A 21,258-nucleotide genomic window follows, 5' to 3' on the forward strand; every position below is an offset into this window, starting at 1 on the left:
CACAGTCACAGACCTGCTACTCAGTACCGAGTTTTTGTATCTGTTATTTTTTGATGCTCTAAAAAAGCAGTTTATTGGATTCACCGTTTGCAAGCACATCTCTTCATGTCAGAGAAGGCGCGACGTCAAGAGCATCTGAATTCGGGAGGCAGAGAGCGAGGAAAGCTGGCTGAGCTTGCTTTCTTCTCTTTATTCGGTCTATACTACTTCAATCCATGGGATGAAGCCATCCACATAGAAACTCCGCAGGAACCTACCTAGAGAGTTGTCTCCGGTGACTCTAGGTCCTATTAGGTAGAAAGCATTACAGCAACGGGCAGGGCAGTGGTAGCACATGCCTTTAATCCCAGGAAAGGCAGATGGATCCCTGTGAGTTCAAAGTCAGCCTGGTTTATAGAGCAAGTTTGGGAACAGCCAGAGATTCACACAGAAAAACTCTGTATCAAAAAAGAATCACAACAACTCAAGGAAGGGAGCAAGTTCATGGTTTTGGGGGTACAGCCCATAGCAGTGGGGATGTTATGGCAGTCAGAGTGCTATAAGCTACAACAGCTATCCTTGTTTCAGGGACACATACTAAACATCTTCAAAAACTTTAGGTATGCTATTCATAAAATGAAGCTAGAACTCTTTTCATAATCCTATAAAGGTTAAAGGAGACAAAAAACAAAAACAAAAAAACAAAAACCTCCTAGTTGTTTTACTTTGTTTTACTTTTTTTACTTTTTTGTTTTTTGTTTTTTGTTTTGTTTTACTTTGCAATCCAACCACTAGGTGGAAGTAGAGGCTCATAATCCAGATACTACAGATGAGCCATTCCCCACAGCAGCAGAATTTGGGAATTTTAAGAGTTGCAAAAAAAAAAAAAAAAAAAGGGAATGGGTGGGTAGGGAAGTGGGGGGGAGGGTGTGGGGGACTTTTGGGATAGCATTGGAAATGTAATTGAGGAAAATATGTAATAAAAAAATATATTAAAAAAAGGAAAACAATACAGGCAATGCTAGTAAAATAATTTCCCTGCCTTTATTAAATAACTTATATAGTGAAAACAAACAAAAAAAATAAAGTGACTGAACTGCAAAAAAAAAAAAGAGTTGCAATTTCTCCAGCTTCTGCACCCAAAACTACTTAATTAGCATCTCTGGGAGAGGAAATTGGTAATCTACTTTTCTAAGTCCTTCATGGTCTGAAGTTAAGAACTACAACACATATTTGTATTTTTCGCTAGTTTGTTGCCTTGTCAGAGAGGAGCCAAAAGAAAATTCACACAAAATAACTGTAATTTACTATTATAATAACTATTGCTAACTACTATGACTGCCATACTAAATGAGCTATAAATGCATATCCAGATATAGATATAGATGATATAGATATAGATAGATAGATTGTCATTGTTATAAAAAAATCTATGAAATAGTTATTTGTAATTTCATTTTTAAAAGAAATTATCTTACATTTAGTTACCTTGCCTGGTATTAATTCAGCCATGTAAGAATATAAACTTCAACTTGCACCATTAGAGTTGCCTCCTAAACCTCATATACACTGCCAGCATACAGCCCAGACATAGAAAGTGCACTGTTCCCAGATCAGAAGTATCTTCATGCCAGCCTCTGAATCAGCAGCTACTTTCCACAGTGCCCTTGGAGAAATACATCATTGACATACCATAACATTTCTTTGTATGTGAAAAGTTATAACTTTGAAATAAGTTCACCATTTAAGTGAGATCTTTCTACTTGGATGAAGCTGTATAAAGTTTGTGGTTGTTTGCTTTGCTTTGCTTTGGTTTTCTTCTGTTTGCAGTGCTGGACATCAAGCTCAAGACCTTAAACATGATAAGCAAGCTGCCTACCACAGAGCACATACGTCTCCTGCTTCTAAAAGGTGCTTCATGCTGTGGACCCTGCCTTTGTACTTAAATTTACCTGAGAATTAACAAAGATTTCTCAAATATGTACTCAGATAAGCTAAGTGATGAATGCACTGTTGCATCATACTTACAAACTGTCAATAATAACATATTTAATTTACATATAAGAAGGTTAAACACAAGCAAAATTTTTCCCAACGAGTCATTTCACACGAGTATATGCTTAGCACTCTATTTAATTGTTCAAACTGTACTAGAGAATACATATTTTGGAATACAAATTCGTTAGATTTAGCTGAGACACCAAAGACTCCCCCTAAGAATTTCAGATAATAATCTCACTGTCAAAAATATTATCAAGGAAATCTAATGCCAAGTCTATGTATTCTATCAACATCCATTTTTTTCATTTGTGCATCAAATTATATCACTTTCAGATAAAGTCTTTCATAAATATTAGTAAATAGTTCCAAAACATGTCCTTTATAACTTCTAGTGAAGATATGTAACTTCCTGTGTTCATTGGCTGTTTTCTCTACACTGTGAGAGGTTAAGAGAAAGACTAGTACAGGATGTGCGAAAGCTCCAGCTCTCCACAGCAGAGGAAGGAAGGAAAGGGTTGGGTTTAATTATACCTCTTGACTTTTACTCCTGGAATTTTACTTTCTCCCCTTGTTTACAATTTTAAACACTGGAAAATGAACTTTTAAACATATCTCCTTGAGCAGACATGAGGATTTACTACTTCGAATTGAGAAAGAATTACATAATAATGACAGCAATTCTGATATTCTAATGATCGAAAGGGAACATTAGTTTTATACCACAGGGGGAAAAAAGTCTGGTTTCAAATTCATTAGCAGTGAGTATAACTTCTGGATGCAAATGGAGAGCCTCTAAGGACAACGAGCTGCATGGTGAGTAGTTCAAACTAGTCAGGATAGCAAGAATCAGGGGTCAAGGCTGCTTGCACCATTTTGGTCTCACTATGATACCTAAGTGGGACCATAGTGGTATAGCACTTGTTTCTGTCATACATGTAGCAGGTCTCAGGAACACCATCATCTTCATTGCAGATGTTGCTCTGGGTGGCAGTAACAACCTGATCTTCCAGCTCCACTTCCACAGGATCGCATTTCTTACAGCTGAAAATAAACATGCATTAGAAATCCCTCAGCAAATGTTATCTCAATATACAAGTCATTATAAATGTTATCTGAAGTCTGCTTGTTCTTGCAGCTCTAACATACAATAAATGATGATTCTTTCCAGACCTAATCATCTGCACAGCAAGGAATACCTTACAAAATTCTTGAATCTTTCATGCAAAAAATACTGCAAATCAGCACTATAATTAATGATATGATGAGAGGCTCATCTTACCCATACTATACCACAGCTTCCACTACGTGAGTCTATCCCTAGCTCTGTGCATGGTTCAATAAATTCAGTTCTAGTGACAAGAGGCCTCTATCTATATTAACACATAGATACACACGTAGTACAAATGCACTCAGGGGAAACAGTGTCTCACTATGTTGCTCATGCTGGCCTGGAACTGTCAGGCCTCCTGCTCCTGCACCACACTCCTGAGGGGAGTTTTTGTGTGGTCTTTTTTCGGGGAGGGGAGGGTGATTCAAGGCAGAGTTTCTCTGCATAGCCCTGGCAGTCCTAGGAAACATTCTCTAGACCACACTGGCCTCTAACTGAAAAATCCATCTACCTGTGCCTCCTGAGTGCTGAGATTAGAGCCAGGTGCCACCATACCCAGTGAGAGAATATTTTTAAGCTGTTTAACATTGGATTCTATCATCACCAAAGAAACACATAAATACTAAAAGCTAAACACTGCTTATTTAAATGTTGAAATAAATTGGCCCCTTCTATATAAATGACAATAATTTCTTCTTTGGAATATACTTACCACTACTATTTTTCTGTGACCTAGTTTTACAAAGTTTTGGATCTAATCATTAGCCTAAGAATCAGTGTATTCTAAAGTTCAGACATTTGTCAATGTTTACACCCCAGTGTATTTTCAGAAATATCATTATTAATAAAGTTAATTAAAGGTTATTAACTTCAACATATGTAAGTATGAAGGAAAATCTTACACGTCTGACAAGTGGTATACAAAGTTCCTTCTCAGTGGGGAGGTGGGATCAGAGATATTCTCCCTGTTGTTCAAAGGGACACTGAAAAGAGAGAGAGAACAGTAAAACAATTAAGTACAAATATTGTTGTTTCTGGTTGTTGGTCTTAACAGATTAGTATTTATTATTTAATTATACCAGTACTCATCATCACCTTACTCAATTGTAAACCATTACATGGGTTTTACAATAATTTGTTATACTTTAAATATCAGTTTCTTGTCTACACACTAGTTGGTTTCCCAGGCTATATACGGCTACATGTGTGGTGTGTAGGTGTTCATTGCTTATAGAATGAACAAGCAAAAATATCTATATTTTTAAGATGCATACATGATGAATTATTTTTTATTCATTTTATGTGTATAGGTGTTTTGTCTCCACGTATGTCTGCGTGCACCACCATAACCATGCAATTCTTCTGGGGCGTGTTTTATTTTATGGTTTGTAGGTGATTTTTTTTATTATTTTTATTTAGGGGTGAATTTTATTGAGTTTTCATTTTGTCCATTTATTTTGAAGGGATTGTTTGGCTTAGGTTTGATTGGTTTCATTACTGAGATGGTGTTTCATATAGCTCAGATTGGCTTCAAACTCACTTGGTAGCAGAGACCTGAACTCCTGATTCTTCTGTCCCATCTCCCTAATGCTGAGATTATCCCTGTGTGTCACCATCCGCAGTTCAGCATAGACTACTAAATATAATTTATATTGTATCTCCAGTGCTAATCTTCAACATTGACTATGCACCAAATAAAAACATTTTTGAAGAACAAATGTATCTATTCTTTTATTTGATTATAAAGGCTCTTTGACAAGTGTTTTACCATTTGTTTATTTACTATATGTATGTGTTGATGGTGAGTGTACTCATGTCGCTGAGCATGTGTGGAGGTCAGAGGTAACCTGTAGGAGTCAGTCCTCTCCTTCCACCATGCAGTGTCCTGGAGATCAAACGCAAGTTGTCAGGCAAACACCTTTATGCACTGAGCCATCTCATTAACACCAGAAAAGGTTTTCAGTAATGGGAATGACAGAGAAATAAACATTTATAAGATTCTACTACAAGCCAAATACCGTTCTCGTATAAATTATTATATAGTCAGAAATATATATATGTGTAAATATATATTTTTTATATATTTACATAATATATATTTACAAATATATAAATATATGTGTATATATTTACTCTTTTTTACAGGTCAGAAATAAGATTCAAAAGTCTGCACCATTACAATAAGCGATGGAGTTGGGAACAGTTCCACAATGACACAGCAAAGGCAATACACTGTCAGGAAACATCATGACACATCAAGTCATAACTAAATTATTTGATATCAGTAAAATATAATACAAGTAAGAGATGAGTTAGATGCATATTTAGGCAATTGTCCCCCTGGAGATCAAAACATAAGTGGTTCTTCAATATGGTTTATGTGCAATGCTGTGGGCTAATTCCCTCTAATTGCATGTCTCTGTGAGAATCTATAACTTTTAAGAGTTCTGAAATCTTTTGTCTTCAACTTCTGTAAAATTTCCTCAAGCTTGTTAATAAAACTCAACTTTAAGTTGAGTTACATGGCAAAAGTGGATTAAAACTACTACATTTAAACAAGCCCTGACACTATTACTGATGCTATGTTGTGCTTGTAGATGGGAGCCTAGCATGGCTATCCTCTGAGAGGCTCAACCAGCAGCTGACTGAGACAGATGCAGATACTTAGAGCCAACTATTAGACTGAGGTCAGGGACCCCTTTGGAAGAGTTAGGGGAAGGATTATAGGAGTTGAAGGCCCCTGGCACATAAGTATCAGAGGAGTGACTGCCTTGTCTGGACTCAATTGGAGAGTATGTATCTAGTCCTGTAGAGACTTGATGCCCTGGAGAAGGGGGGTGGGGGGAAGGGTAGGAGGGTACTCTCTCAGAGGCTAAAGGGAGGGGAAAAGGGGTGGGAAACTCTGGGAGCAACACTTGGGGTGTAAATAAATAAAATAATTAATAAAAAGTTGAAATGAGGCCCCAGGAAGTGGGAAGGGGCGCTGTGGGGAAGGAATGGGATGGGGAACAGTCAGAGGGTGGACCAGGAGGGGGATCACAACTGGACTGTAAAAAAAGATTAAAGAATAATAATAATAAGTTCAGACCCTCTAATTCATTTTAAATCATACTCAGAATTCCAATTAAATAAATAAATTTCTACAATATTTTGGTCAAAAAAAAAGTGCTGAAGTGTCAAAAAATAAATAAATAAGACAACCACTTTCAAGACTCCTCCCTGCTATGAGAATCTGTTTCAGAAAACCTCCCGTGGAACTCAATGGCTAAATTTAGACACACAGACTAAGGAAGAGCTAACCAAGCTTTAAAGGGCTAACAGGAAGAATTCTTAAACAGGGGATCCAGTAGATGTAAAAACAGAAAAGGTAAAAACCACTGCAAAGGTGGAGAAATAAAGACACACTCCAGGACTCCTAGAGCTTGGTGTCTGTTTCATTTTGTTCAACAGGAATGAAATAGCAGGAATGATGGAGAGTTACGCTAAGCTTGGTAGGGAGGTAAGGCACACGTGTAATGCATACTGACAACAATACTGGGAAAGCGAGCTCCACAGCATTTTCTCAGGACTACAGTATAAGATTAGCAAGCACAAAGTTAAGTAAATAACAGGGTTGTTACAATATGCAACAGGTATGCACAACCTTTACAAACAATAGATATTCTCATTTTTTTTAATAATCCTATAAAGTAGGCTTGTTTTTTCTTCTATTTAAAGATGAGAAATTTTAGATTTGGAGTAGACAAATAATTTGATATTTGTTAAGAGTGCACAATTGCAAAGTGATGCAGGTAAATCTTGAAACAATTTTTTTAATCATAATATTCCTATTGATAGCTGGAATTGACTGCTATGTTCTCTTCCTGCAAGAGTATTTGATTGGAGAAAACTATTAAGGTGGGAGTATTTAACAAGAAAAACTTGTCACTGATTGGCTCAAATAGAAATTGCATTATTTCTCAAGTATTATCAGTATTCTTGCTATTAATTAAGCACTACCAGTATATAAGCCTGGGCTATATGAGAAATAAAATGAATAGATGACTCCAATTTATGAGCAAAAGGTCAATTCAATCAATTTTAATTCGTCTTTTAGGAACACAATGTATAATACTCAATAGTCAATAACTATGGAATGAAAGTTGAGTGTTTACTGTTATCTGAAGTTGCAGTTTAAGCTGATAAAGAATAACTGAAAATTCTGATTCAAACTGAAATCGCTGCTTATAAACGGGCATGTTGGTGACTAAGTAGGAACCTCCAGTTCCCTTTGTTTCTGCCCTCAACTTCTGTAAAATGTCCTTGTTATCAAAGTTCAATTTCATCTAACTCATGACTCAATCTTATTAAAGATGCTACACATCAAAAGCGGGTTAAGACACTACATTTAGACAAGGCAACCCCTGTCAAGGCCCCTCCCTGCTACAGGGATCTGTTTCAGAAAAACTTGCATGATTCCCTTGAAAAAGAAAAGAAAGCTTGATAACACAAAGTATCTTCTTATAACAGAGAAAAGAAAAGCAACGTGATTGTCACATACACAATTCGGATATTTCTCTCCACAATGTCCTCATTAGGATCCTCGGTGGAACGGATGATCCTAGAGGTAACTCGGGTACACATGCATTTGTTGTCAGCAAGAATGGTCGCTTCGTCGTCACCTTGGGTTTGAAAGGTAAACTATATCATGAAAAAGGAAAACAGAACTCTATGTTGTCTTTGGTGTCACTGTGCAGGCCTGCTATTCCAGCGCTTGGGAAATTGAAGAGGGAGGATGGGAAATTCAAGGCCTGCCTGGATTACCTAGGAACTTCCAGGACACCCTGCATTACATAAAGAGATATTGTCTGTCTTTTTTTTTTTTTAAGTGCATTATGTGCTAAGATGAGATAATTTGCCTTTCTTATCTGAAGATAGCAGACAGAGTCTCATGTAGCCCAGGATAGCCTGAAACTCACTATGCAGCTATGGTTGATTCTAAATTCTCCACCCCTTACTTCCATCTCCTGAGTGCTGAGGTTACAAGTGTGCACCACCATGCCTGGATCAAAAACTTTAATTTTTATTGTTCATAAGTCCTAGTCTTTCTATTTGTTTTCTTTTCTAGTCGAAAAGAGCAAAGAAATTTTAAAAGAAATTTTCTTTTTCTTCGTTGGAAAAATTCAAGATCAGCTAGCCTGAAGGAATTCTGATTTGTATCTAATGCTTCTAATTATTTTAGTGATAGCACATGGTAAAATTCAGTGAAAACACCTAAATGAAAAATAAAGCATAAATTTAGACTATTCCCCAATCAAAGCAATCTTGAAAGCCAGTCTTTATAAACCCAACTGCAAACAGAGTCCTTCCACAACTACCATCGCTTCCTGTAAAAAAGATTTCCCTCAAATCGTATGAGAAGTATCTTTTCTCCCAAGACTATCTTATTTTGTAAGATTTAATACTCTCCACCAAAACTTTCCTAAACTATCGATATTTTTTCATAACAATAATCACAATCAATATACAGATTCAACAAGAAAGAGAAACAAGGCCTGTATTAGTATTTCCTAGAAGAGTTCTATAAAAGGTGAGAGTATATATCAGTGTAAAGTACTGTCTGCAAAGCTTTGCTGAAAAAACAATTTAGAAAATATTGTTAGCTATGAGTTCAATTTGATGTACAGTGTCACTATACAGAAAAATGAATAAATGCATAGGTGCGCACTGAAGCTTTAACTGAGAGTCAGTTTTCACTCTCTGACTCCATTTCTCTGGGGAGATAAAAATCAAAATACAATCTATGCCATAATTACCACAGTTATTACCTCACTTCTCTAGAATAGTAATTAAAGAGACTCAAGGGAGAGCTATTGGTTTTAAAGTTATACATGAGAATTTATAAGTGTAGCCACACTTATAGATACCCCCAAAGTATCTGGAGTAGCCAAACAGAAGGAAAAAAAAAAAAACAAAGAGAATACAATGAATCATTCATATATATTCATATATATTCATATATATATATATATATATATATATATATATATATATATATATATATATATATATATATATCACTGACAATGAGGTTAGAAGGTAGCTAGCTGTCCAGCTAGCCAGTAGAAGAGTAGATTTAAGTCTTTAGACCTGAAACACATATTTTCCCTTTTATCTGGCTTTATTGTATAGATACCACCTACCTGTTACAAGGACAGCCCTAACAAAAATGGCCAGGACTCCCCAGAGAAGCAAGTGGGTCTTCATCTTGTCTTCACTGTTGAAAGACTGAAGCCAAATAGCCAACTGTGTGTCTATAAGGGGTGTGCAAATGATGCTGCTTCTGCTTTCTTAAAATAACCCCAGAGCAGGTGAGCTGCAGTCATCACAGCGGTGCTTCAGGTTTGAACTGCATGCTACACTGGAAAGAAGCACATGGTTCATACTTACGTGTTTCCCTCTAAGAGAAAGCTGGGATTTGATGACTCATTTGTGCTTCAGCAATGTATGAACCCCAAGACTAACTAGAATGTAGAGTCAGGGCCCTGTTGAGAATGTTTAAATATGAGTTCTCTACTTATACTCATATTAGACCTCAAATCAAATGTTTGACCTTTGTCACTGCTGGAATGATGACTGACGGAAAAGAGAAGAAAAGAAATGAAGAAACAGAAGTAATCAAGGCCTTTGTGTTTTAAAGAATATATTATAGCAGTTTCTCTGTAGTCTTTACCTAACAAATTATCATATTTAAGCATCCATATGCTTATTCTTACCACTCTCAGTTATTTCATAAGCAGATTGTGAAATTAATTGATCCTTAGCTAATGTTACATTTTACTCTAATAAGACAGGCCGACTTTCTACTTTTTTGCCCAGTGATTCCTTTCAGAGCCACATACTACAATATCCATGGTGTCTCAACAGAAAAATAACTCACTGGAGTACTTGGTCTCAATCTTTTTCACTTAATTACTTTCAAATGTAAAAAAAAAAAATAGAGAAAGAGAGAGAGAGAGAGAGAGAGAGAGAGAGAGAGAGAAACCAAGAAACAAAGAAAGAAGAAACAAAGAAAAAACCTGAATTTCTGGGTAGAGAAACTCCTACTCCCATCTCCAACATCCTAGAATTTTCTGTCTTGGAAACAGGATAACTATGTTTGATGTAACTGTAGCCAAAGTGTATTATTATTTTGATTCTTATCTTTAATTCTCTGTCTTCTGGACTTTTGAGAGGCAATAAACAATAATTCAGGGTCATAAGTAGGCAACCTAAATGTAGGAAACAACAGAGATATGAAACCTAGCACATAATTACATTCATTCAAAGAATCTGTCGTGAGGGACTGAAAAGATGAGTCAACGGTTAAGAACACTGGCTGCTCTTCCAGAGGTCCCAGGTTCAATTCCCAACATCCACATGGCAGCTTTCAACTGTCTGTAACTCCAGCTCCAGAGGATCCAGCACCTTCTTGTGACCTCCATAAGCACCAGACATGTACATGATACACAGACATACATACTGGCAAAAACCTATACACATAAAATAATTTTTAAAAATTAAACAGAATCTTTAGTAAAAGTCTAGCAAAAACAAAGTGGCAGGCAGGAGAAGAAACGATGTCACTACACCATCAAAGTGTATTCTCATTTTAAATACTACTCTGAATGGGACTTAAGAATTACTAGGGTTTAAGGAAAATTCATTCTCCTGGTAACCAAGGAGTCAAAAGGCTAAGGTGAAAGGATCATGGGTTAAAAGCCAATCTACCAATGTAGCAAGACCCTGACTCCAGGAGAATAAAAGGATAGAAGAGAGAGAGAAATAGGGAGAGAGGGCATGGGAGCAATTCTATCTCTCAGAAAAGCAAACACATTAAAAGGACATTTGTGGTAATTATGGAAATCAAAACAAATATCAACCACCTAAGATTTCTTCCTCCAACTATAGTTTCTAAATGACCACCTTAGGCTATAGCACACAGACTGAGAATATGAATGAGAAATAATGGATGAATTGCTGAGCACTAGAGAGATAGAAACAAAAAGATCATGGGTTCAAGGCCAACCTTGGCTTCATAGCAAATCAAAGGTCAGCCTGGGATACATGAGACCTGACTCGCTTTTCCCCTTAAAGGTTAAAGGATAGTGTAAGTCACTATTTCTTTGAAAATATACTCAAGCCTCAAGTGCCTTCCTTGGGAAATTTGGATATATCCCCCAAACAAAGCAATGATTTCTCAAATTCTTTTGTATAAAGCAGATAATGTTACTTGTGATTACTAAGATGAAGGGAGGAAAGTTCTGGGTTTGGTCTTTCCATCTCTTAATCTTATCCTCCATCCTGTTTTCATTATCTTGGAGCTTAGTGTGCCCATTGTATATAACTATGTGTGTAACTCTAAATATGATTCTGTACTGTACTTTGGTCACTGGAAGGGAGTATCTTAGGCTGGCAATACAGGGTCTGAGACCAGTGTTTGCCTGTGTAGTCTAGTGATTACCTGGAATCACTTGACGTGTTAAATGTTGTCTTGCTAAATTCGGACCAACATTACAATCCTTTGGAATCAATGTTTTACAAACCAGCACATTAGTTATTTCCCTCAATTTCACAATGTGTGCAACCATGATACATGTACCATCAGTTTTAAATTTCATTTATGTTATTAAGAAATATGTTCAGGGGCTGGAAAGATGGCTCAGCAGTTAAGAGCACTGACTGCTCTTCCATGAAGTCCTGAGTTCAGTTCCCAGCAACCACATGGTGGCTCACAACCATCTGTAATGGGATCTGATGCCCCTTCTGGTGTGTCTGAAGTCAGCTACAGTGTACTCATATAAATAAAATAAGTAAATCTTTTGAAAGAAAGAAAGAGAGAGAGAGAGAGAAAGAAAGAAAGAAAGAAAAGGGAAGAAGAGAAGAGAAGAGAAGCAAGGAAGCAAGCAAGAAAGCAAGAAAGACATTCAGTGGAGCAGTGCTGCGTGCCGGGAGAGTTCTCTAAGCTAGTCCTCTAAAGTCCTATCTACAGCCTAACAACCCATTAATAAGTACATTTGTGTGCATCAACTCATTTCAAGTCAAATCATGTGGTCATATAGATACATGACCAAAAGACTGAAATGTTGTTTTCTTGCTGTTGTTGAAGGAGGAGGAGCAGTCTCACACTGCATCTCAGACTGAACTAAAACTTATTGTGTGCTCTGTATGAGCTTGAACTCCAGCCTCCGCCCCAAGTGCTGGGATTGCAGGCATGAGCAACCAAGGCCAGCTTCAAACTGAAATTTCCCTTTTCATCCAAAAAAGAACAAGGAGTACTTGGCAATATGCTCAATCTCTCCTTTATCCTCTATCTTCAGTGACTTTTCTCCCTGTAAAAGCCTCCACTCATATAAGGGAATCTTTGATAGCAGCCTGGCATTCTGCCCCTTGGACACTTTAAAGAGGTGATATGTTAATAGCCTTCTTGGCTGCATGTCTAAGATGGAGCAGAAATCTCTTGATATTCTTTATAATGGGTTACACTCTACACTTAGTGTGATGCTTCATATTTCCCATTTGACCTTGAAATAGAAGTGGAAAAACAAGTTGTAATAATAAATAAACATTTCCCAAATCACCCAACAAATAGAAAAAACAAAGTACACATTCAATATTGAACAAAATGTCAATCTATAAATTTCAAATAATCTAATAATCTTTTCGACTTAAAAAAAAAAACTTCTGGGACTGGAGAGAAAGCTCAATAATTAAGAGTACTGGCTGTTCTTGCAGAGGACCTGAGTTCAGTTCTCAACATCCAAGTGGCAGCTGACAACCATCTATAACTCTAGTACAGGGAGTTTGATCCCCTCTCCTGGCTTCCCTGGTTACACAGCACACACATAGTACATATCCATGCATGCAGACAAACACCTATATACATAAAAAATAAATCCCTATTAAAATAACTTCTGAGTATTCCCAAAAATGCTACAAAAGGTGCAATACATATGTGAACTCCTTAATATATTTGATAGTTCCCTTGGTATTATCATAAAGGATACAGGAGGTAAGAGAGAACAGTCATCCTTCAGATTTTTCTTAGCATTCTTGTAAACAGACTCTAAACACATCAATTCTAAAAAGAAAATGTACTGATTTTAGAAGAAGATGAACACATGTGCTTGAGGTGCTGTATAACACACTCAGCCAACCACAACTAACAGGCACTCCCACAAAAATAAATAAGGAGGAAACTGACATGGAGATTTCTCTTCCCAAAACCCAGCTTACCATGTAGCTATGACAGTGACCCGTCAGAAACACAGCATTTACCATATCTCCATATAACTCTTTCTCTAACTTTTATAACTTTGACACTAAAGGCAGAGCAGAAAGGGTTAGGATTAGGGGAAGGTAAGAGTTGTTGGATCAACTCAAAGAAGTAAACTAAGGGAAGATTCGATTAGAACTAGAGGTAAAATCTTCAAAGCAGAGAACAGTGAATTCATAAACACAAAGCATTCAGAAGTGGAAACAGGTGTTTGAATAAAACGCATGTGAAATATATTCAATATCAGTGCAACATTAAACAAACTAAAGCTTCCCAAATGTCCCAGGTTACCACCATCAGTGATGTACCTGGTTACTAATAGAGGACAGAGTTTTTTAGCTGGGCATAGTAGCTCACTCCTGCAATTTCAGCACTCATGTGGCTGATACAGGAAGACTGCCATAAATTCAAAACCAGTGAAGGATACAAAGACAGATACTGTCTGAAAAGGGAGGATGGTGGATTTCCCTACGATAAAACGTAGCTAAACCATTTGTTCTTACTGGTAATATATCCTCCCCAGCATGACCCTTGCTGTGTTGTTTTCTACGTTCTAAAAGGCCCTGTCTTCCAGACATTATATTCTGATCAGGAAGACTAGCAAGAAAAAGAAAGCTAAATAAAAACTCACACATTGTGATATACGCTCAAAAAGAAATCCGCACAAGAATAATATGACGAGCATGTGAAGCAGGGCTGGGGTCACCTCCATCAGAGAGTATTCCTGGGAAAGGCTTTGAGGAGGCACATCCAGGCAGAAACATGAATAAACAAGATGAAGCTTCATAACAAATGACCATACAGAGTGATTTCAAACACCACCATTGATGATTTCTGGAGTTGTGTTACATCCATAGGTAGGCCAGGCTAATCAGTTCACTCCAAGTTTGCATCTTAGTCTGAAGTGTCTGTCAACCTAAGCTGTAGATTTGGGGGTTTTTGGTTATTTTTGCACTGGCAGTGAACTGGAGGCCCATGTGCTTGACAGCAGTCTGTCTCCAAGCTATATTCCTTGTCCCCAGACTCTTATCTCAACACACTGAGAGATAAGCCACTTTCAAACTCATTCAAACTGTTGGCAGAATTTATCTCTTGCTTTTGTTAAAACCTATTCCCCATTGCCCTGCTGGCTTCAAGTTTTTCTGAGATTCTAGAACCTGAGAACATCCCCCCTTTAACATCCCTTTAACATCAAAATCTGCCCTGGAACCAGAGTTATGAACGGTGCAACCATAACTCGATGTTGTTGGAAATAGAGCCTGGCTTTCCTGCAAGAGCAAGTACTCTTTTTGTTATTGTTATTAGATATTTTCTTTATTTACACCTCAAATGTTATCCTAGTTTCCCCTCTGAAAATCCCCTATCCCCTCCCACCAACCCCTGCTTCCCAGCCCACCTGCTCCCATTCATGGCCCTGGCATTCCCCTATACTGGGGCATAGAGCCTTCACAGGACCAAGGGCCTCTCCTCCCATTGATGACCGACTAGGCCACCCTCTGCTATATATACAGCTCGAGTCACAAATTCCAAGAACAAGTACTCTTAACTATTACATCATCTGTCCTGCACAAGGCATGGGCATTGTGAAGGGGTCATTTTTCTGCCTAGCACAGGAACAACAACAACAACAAAAAAAAAAAATACTACTGCAATAAAAGAAACATCACATGAATGGAATTAGATGGGGAAGACATGTCTGCACAGGTCATGGAGCAAGGAAGAAAACCCCCTACATGCAGCAGAGTGAGGAGGAAAATGTAAATGACACTATATGCTTCCTTATAAGAGAAATGTGTAACAATCATTTTCTTTACTATTATTAATATTATTACTATGTGTGTGTATAGTTGTGTGAGTGCAGCCATGTATGCACAGTGCATATGTGGAGGTAAGAAGACAACATTTGGGGGTCAGTACTGTCCTTCCACTAACCTGGAGGTTAGGCTTCTGCCATAAGTTTCTCTACACATTAAGCCATCTCACTGGCCCAAGAGAAATTTTTTTCCTTTTTCAATTTTACATGTTTTTCTTGGCACGGTGGCTCATGCCTATAATCCTAACACTTTGTGAGATGGAGGTACAAAGATACCAAGTTTGAGGTCATTTTTCAGCTACATAGTAACTTACGTCACATGATATTCTGTCTCAAAAAAAGAAAATCACAAAACAAAAAGAAATAAATAAAAAATATAATCTATTTTGGATTTTTGTTTGTTTCCTCCTTTGTTGACACAGGGTTTCATGTAACCCAGGCTAGCCTCAAACATGCTATGGAGATGAGGCTGGCCCTGAACTCCTGATTTCCTTGCCTCCAACTCTGAATTACTGGAATCATGGGTGTATGGTGCACACACTAGACTCTAATCTGAATTTTAAAATCAGCCTGTGATTCTAAAGACAAAAGTGGAACCAGGGACTAACTTTCAGTTCATTTTACCTCCCAAGGTCCCCAAAATCTTATAAACTCATTTTTTTCCTCATCTGTATGGAGAAATCTCTTCTAATTAGCATTTTTAGCCCTAAATATTTTGGCTTTTGCATACAGAAATTTCAATATTGGTATTTAGTCAATCACAGTATTTGTCAAATTTCTATTTGGATATCAAACAGCAAAATCTTAAATCTTAAAAGAACTCAAAACATAGGGAGAAACCTTATTACAAAATGTTTCTAAAAATCAAAAATTTAAGACAAGAAAAAAGCTAAACTCATTTTTATTTTCAAAATACCTTTCCACACAGACTCTTAGGGCAGGCTTGTGGTTAAAATGTTTATAAGGAGAATTGCACCTGGGCTGTGGTCTGTTTTTAAATAAACTTGCACCTGCAGTGGTTTTTCATAGAATTGCTATTGAGATCTGCCTGTTGGCTGACTGGCAGAACCCAAAGCTAACCCTCACCCACAGGTCCTAATCGACAAGTGGCCTACTTCCAAACTTCATTTGGAAAAAAAAAATAAGCTTAGAGTTCATGGTCATTTTTCTGTTGACATGATAACAAACATCATCCCAAGAGAATCCTTCAAACACCATTTTTGGTCCATCAGCCCCAGTACTCTCTGGTCTAGCTGTGCTTTAAGGAAATGTATCATCTATTTGGGGAGGAGGCTGCTGCTACAGGCAAATATGGTGTCTTTCCTTTCCTGTGATATACTATTTGCTGTTTCCTGTTTTACAATTCTTTTATTCTGTCATTTCCTTACCAAAAATTTAACCGTTTACCACACAATCCTTATCAAAAATCATAAAGTATTTTAATTTAATCTTAGCAAGTCACAACTTAATTCAAGTCACCCTTTACTATTAAAATAGATTGCAATAAACTCCACTTGTGTCCCCACATTACCTTATATAAATTAGCACATTCCTTCACCTTTTTAAAGTCATTTTCTTCATATGTATATAATTTCTCTCTTACACTAAATGAATGCTTCCTTGAAGCACAGTGGGGTTCTTAAAGAGCAGTTTCAAATGGCACTTAAAAAAAGAATATGAAAAAAAACCAAATGGGAACCATAGGGCTGAGGATATAGTTCAATGAGTGTGCACCACCAACACACACATAAGCACATACACACATAAGCACACATTTGTGTATATGCACACATTCCACACATACACATGCACATGTACACACACACACATGAGCCCATACAAGCACATTCATATACATATCCATACATATACAGCAGATTTGTTAGATTAAAGAGCAAGACTCATTTCTATAATTCTGGTGCTCAGAAGACTGAAGCAGGAGCATTGACAGGAGTTTGAACACAGCCTGGGCTACATAGTAAATCCCAGGCTAGTATCAGTTAGTGTGAGACCTAGAACAGCAGTTCTCAACCTGTAGGTCATGTCCAGTCATCACATATAGATATCCTGCATATAAGATATTAACATTACAATTCATAACAGTAGCAAAATTCCACTTATGAAGTAGCAATAAAAATAATTTTATGGTTGAGGGTCACCACAACATGAGGAACTAAAGGTTGCAGCATTAGGCTATATTAAAGAACCACTGCTCTAGAGAGAGTAAAAAAATGAGAGAGGAGCCGGGCATGGTGACACACGCCTTTAATCCCAGCACTCGGGAGGCAGAGGCAGGTGGATTTCTGAGTTTGAGGCCAGCCTGGTCTACAGAGTGAGTTCCTGGACAGCCAGGGCTATACAGAGAAACCCTGTCTCGAAAAACCAAAAAAAAAAAAAAAAAAAGAAAGAAAGAAAAGAAAAGAAAAGAAAGTGAGAGAGAGAATATAGTTCAGAAGATACATATTTCCTTATTCTAATTATTTTATCAGTGTTTGTATTTGCCATCATTACCACATTAAATACATTTTTCTTGAGAACATGGAAAAAGAATAATACATGAAAAATGACCAATCAGTTATTTAAAAATATCAAATGCAGGGCTATGGTTGGCTCAGTCAGTAAAAACACTTGCCCTGTAAGCACAAGGACCTGAATTTGATGTTTAGAACCCGTGTAAATTTCAGGTGTGCTGGCATGGCAGTGCTCATAATCTCAATGCTGAGGAGGTAGGCACAGGAAGGAGGATCTGTGGTTTTCATGGGCCAGTATGTCCTAGTTGGTGAGCTCTGAGTGAATGAGAGACCTATCTCAAAGGAAGTGGACTCCTGAGGATGAGACTCTAGTTGTCCCTCCACAAACACATACATCTATGCTATTGCACCCACAAGATGAGACTCACCAAGGCTGTATATTCTGTAATATACAAATATCAAAACAAAATTTTAGTATCATCAAGATAACTTTTTTTTGTTTGATTCTCTGGAATCTAGTTCTCTGGGGGGTCTCCTCTATCAAATCTTGTGAGGAGCGGGTGTGGCAGCAGTCCCAAGATGGTGCCCGGGACTGCAGCTAAGTCTTACGACTTGCACCTGACTTCCTCATACACCTGAAAATAAGCCACGACCATCGTGAGAGCTGCACAGGTGCACCATGATGCTGGTGGTGTAAACAAGTCCATATTTGGTGGAGACATGCCCCTGCCGCCCTGATTGGCTGAAGCTGCGTGCCTGGTGAGGTGACGTGGCCTGCTGTGAGTGCATGGGGGCTGATAGTATATAAGCAGACCTTCCTGGTTTCCTGGGGTCCCTGTAGCAACATCGAGGTGTTCCTGCAATAAAGGCTGTTGGGAAGAATCCAACCGTGTTGTGTCTTCCTTGCCGGCCGGCCAAGGTGTGCGCAACAAAATCTGTTCCATGTTACTCTGGAAGACGTATAGACACTAATCACCTTTTCTAAAAATGAAAAGAAAAAACATCTCTCCCAGATCAGCAGATCCTTGAGGCAGTGTCTTAGTCAGGGTTTCTATTCCTGCACAAACATCATGACCAAGAAGCAAGTTAGGGAGGAAAGGGTTTATTCAGCTTACACTTTCCACATTGCTATTAATCGCCAAAGGATGTCAGAACTGGAACTCAAGCAGGTCAGGAAGCAGGAGCTGATACAGAGGCCGAGAAGGAATGTTACTTACTGGCTTGCTTCCCCTGGCTTGCTCAGCCTGCTCTCTTATAGAACCAAGACTACCAGCCCAGAGATGGCACCACCCACAAGGGGCCTTTCCCCCTTGATCACTAATTGAGAAATGCCTTACAGCTGGATCTCATGGAGGCATTTCCTCAACTGAAGCTCCTTTCTCTGTGATAACTCCAGCTTGTATCAAGTTGACACAAAACTAGCCAGTACACGCAGTAACCAGAAAAACCTTTATTTTGACCTCTCTCCCAGAGGAATAATATAACCACAAAACTCAAACTCACACCCATTGTGAAAATTAAAACAATCCAAAGGCCTATTCTTAGGCCTTATCTATGTTGCCAAGCAGGATGATAACCCAAGATTCCTGTGGAGAACACATTAGACAGATTTTGAGTATCCTGTAAGGTGTAATAGAGCAATATAACTTCATACCATCTTTAGAGCAATTAATTCAAACTTTCACTAATATCTGCCTATAGGAAGCAGGCAGTTTTGGATTTTTTTGTTTGTTTGGTTGGTTTTTGGTTTTTCGAGACAGGGTTTCTCTGTTTAGCCCTGGCTGTCCTGGAACTCACTTTGTAGAACAGGCTGGCCTCGAACTCAGAAATCTGCCTGCCCCTGCCTCCCAAATGCTGGGATTAAAGGCGTGTGCCACCACGCCTGGCTGGCAGTTTTTACTTGTTAATCTCTCTGCCTAGAGCAGCCATCCTGCTATACCATCTATCTGTGGCTCTCTATTTGCCACCTGTTGTGGGAAATATTAAAAAGAACTGCAATTCCCACACTACACCAGACACTGGTGGGCCACATGGATCCAGTGGCGTTTTCTCAACTCAGAGGTCTCTCTGGCCCAGAGCTCCTGAAACAGCTGTACCCAACTTGCTAAGTTCCCTTGGCGGGTCGTTGCAACGGCCCTCCAACCCCCATGCAACAACGGCCCACCTCATGGTCAGCCTCCTATATCTTCAGATATGTTGGTCATTCTTGGATTTCTGATGGGGTTGAAAGAATTCTATGGTCTCATAGCCCAACCCAGGCTATTTCCATTGAGAAAACAGATTTGAGAGGACAGTTTTCAGATGGCAAACAATCTAAAACCAGGATATAAGTCAAGTGTAGAATTATAAGCCCTTAGAGTTAGGGAAGAGGACAGAGTTCTATTTTATTGACAAAAAAATGTTGGACTGGGTGTTAGGTCTAGCTTGTACTTTATACATTACAAAATGGTAATATTTGTGATCAATTTATATTTGAGATAAAAGGGTTTTTTATTTGAACAGAAAGTGTGATGTGTAGCGAGATTTTCCCTGCCCAGTTGATTCAATTATTTATACAACAAGAAGCCTGAGATTGGACAGGGGAAAGGGAAGCAGCGCTAAGAGTTGCAGAGACACGGAGCTAATCAGGAGAGAGGAAGGAAGCAAGATGGAGGGCAATGAGCAGGATGATTCAGATTCCGTGTGACTTTAAATAGCCATAGGTAGACATAAGATCATATTGGGATAGAAAAATTGGGGTAACTTGTCTAATCTAGATGGGCAGTTTGTATCATTAACAGTTGACTCTGATATTATTGTTTGGGCATCTTGTGAATTGAGCATATAAATATGACTAATCTTATTAGCTTCTAGAGTTTTGTTTCAACCAGGTTGTTGGGTGTTGTGGCATCTGACCTTGGGTTGGGTGGTCATTACATGGGACTGGCAAGGCAACAACCCGCCAAGGGAACTTAAGCCAGTCATTTCGGGAACTCCAAGCTAGAGAGACCTCTGAGTTGAGAACACCCCACTGGAGCCATGTGGCCCGCTGGTGCCCAGCACAGCATGGGAATTTCCATTCTTTTTAATATTTCCCACAACAGTCTGGGTTCAATAAGACTTTGGAAAGCTATTTAAAATTTCTTTTTCCTGGGCTAAGCCTGCAGAGAAATAGTATACACAAGGCCCTGGGTTTGATCTCTAGCACTGAAAAAATAAAACTAATCTCTTTTTTGTTTCATTTATAAAACAGGCATAGCTGAGGCATACATGTCATTAAAACTGATGATAATAAGTATAAAGTACCTAGAATATGGCTGAAATGTAACAGCACTTGGTTCTTTTGGCATTTATGATTATTAACATTACTGAAAATAACCTTTTTTATTCAGATCAACTTAAATACTACATATGGCCATATCTGTTCCTTAGAACCTGTGAATAAGTTACATTACACAGCAGTGGGGAATTTAGGTTGCAGCTGAAATTAAGGTTAATTTCATCTGACCTTAGGAAGAAATCATCGGGGCTGGTGAGATGGCTCAGTGGGTAAGAGCACCCGACTGCTCTTCCGAAGGTCCAGAGTTCAAATCCCAGCAACCACATGGTGGCT

At 38.3% G+C, this 21,258-nt stretch overlaps 1 protein-coding gene across 1 annotated transcript in view; it reads right to left on the reverse strand.

The window, feature by feature from the left end:
- Window positions 1-2,094: 2,094 nt before the first annotated feature.
- Jchain (joining chain of multimeric IgA and IgM) overlaps window positions 2,095-21,258 on the reverse strand; it is a 35,057-nt gene continuing 15,893 nt past the window's right edge. Inside the window, exons 2-5 of the mRNA XM_021163776.2 lie at window positions 9,271-9,488; window positions 7,629-7,749; window positions 3,991-4,071; window positions 2,095-3,021 (exon numbers count right to left, since the gene is read on the reverse strand). Of these exons, the coding sequence (XP_021019435.1) occupies window positions 2,808-3,021; window positions 3,991-4,071; window positions 7,629-7,749; window positions 9,271-9,334 (480 nt within the window). The 5' untranslated portion in view covers window positions 9,335-9,488 and the 3' untranslated portion in view covers window positions 2,095-2,807. The remainder of the gene's footprint in view (window positions 3,022-3,990; window positions 4,072-7,628; window positions 7,750-9,270; window positions 9,489-21,258) is intronic.

This window comes from Mus caroli, chromosome 5 (assembly GCF_900094665.2).
Source record: "Mus caroli chromosome 5, CAROLI_EIJ_v1.1, whole genome shotgun sequence".
NCBI classification, from domain to species: Eukaryota; Metazoa; Chordata; class Mammalia; order Rodentia; family Muridae; genus Mus; species Mus caroli.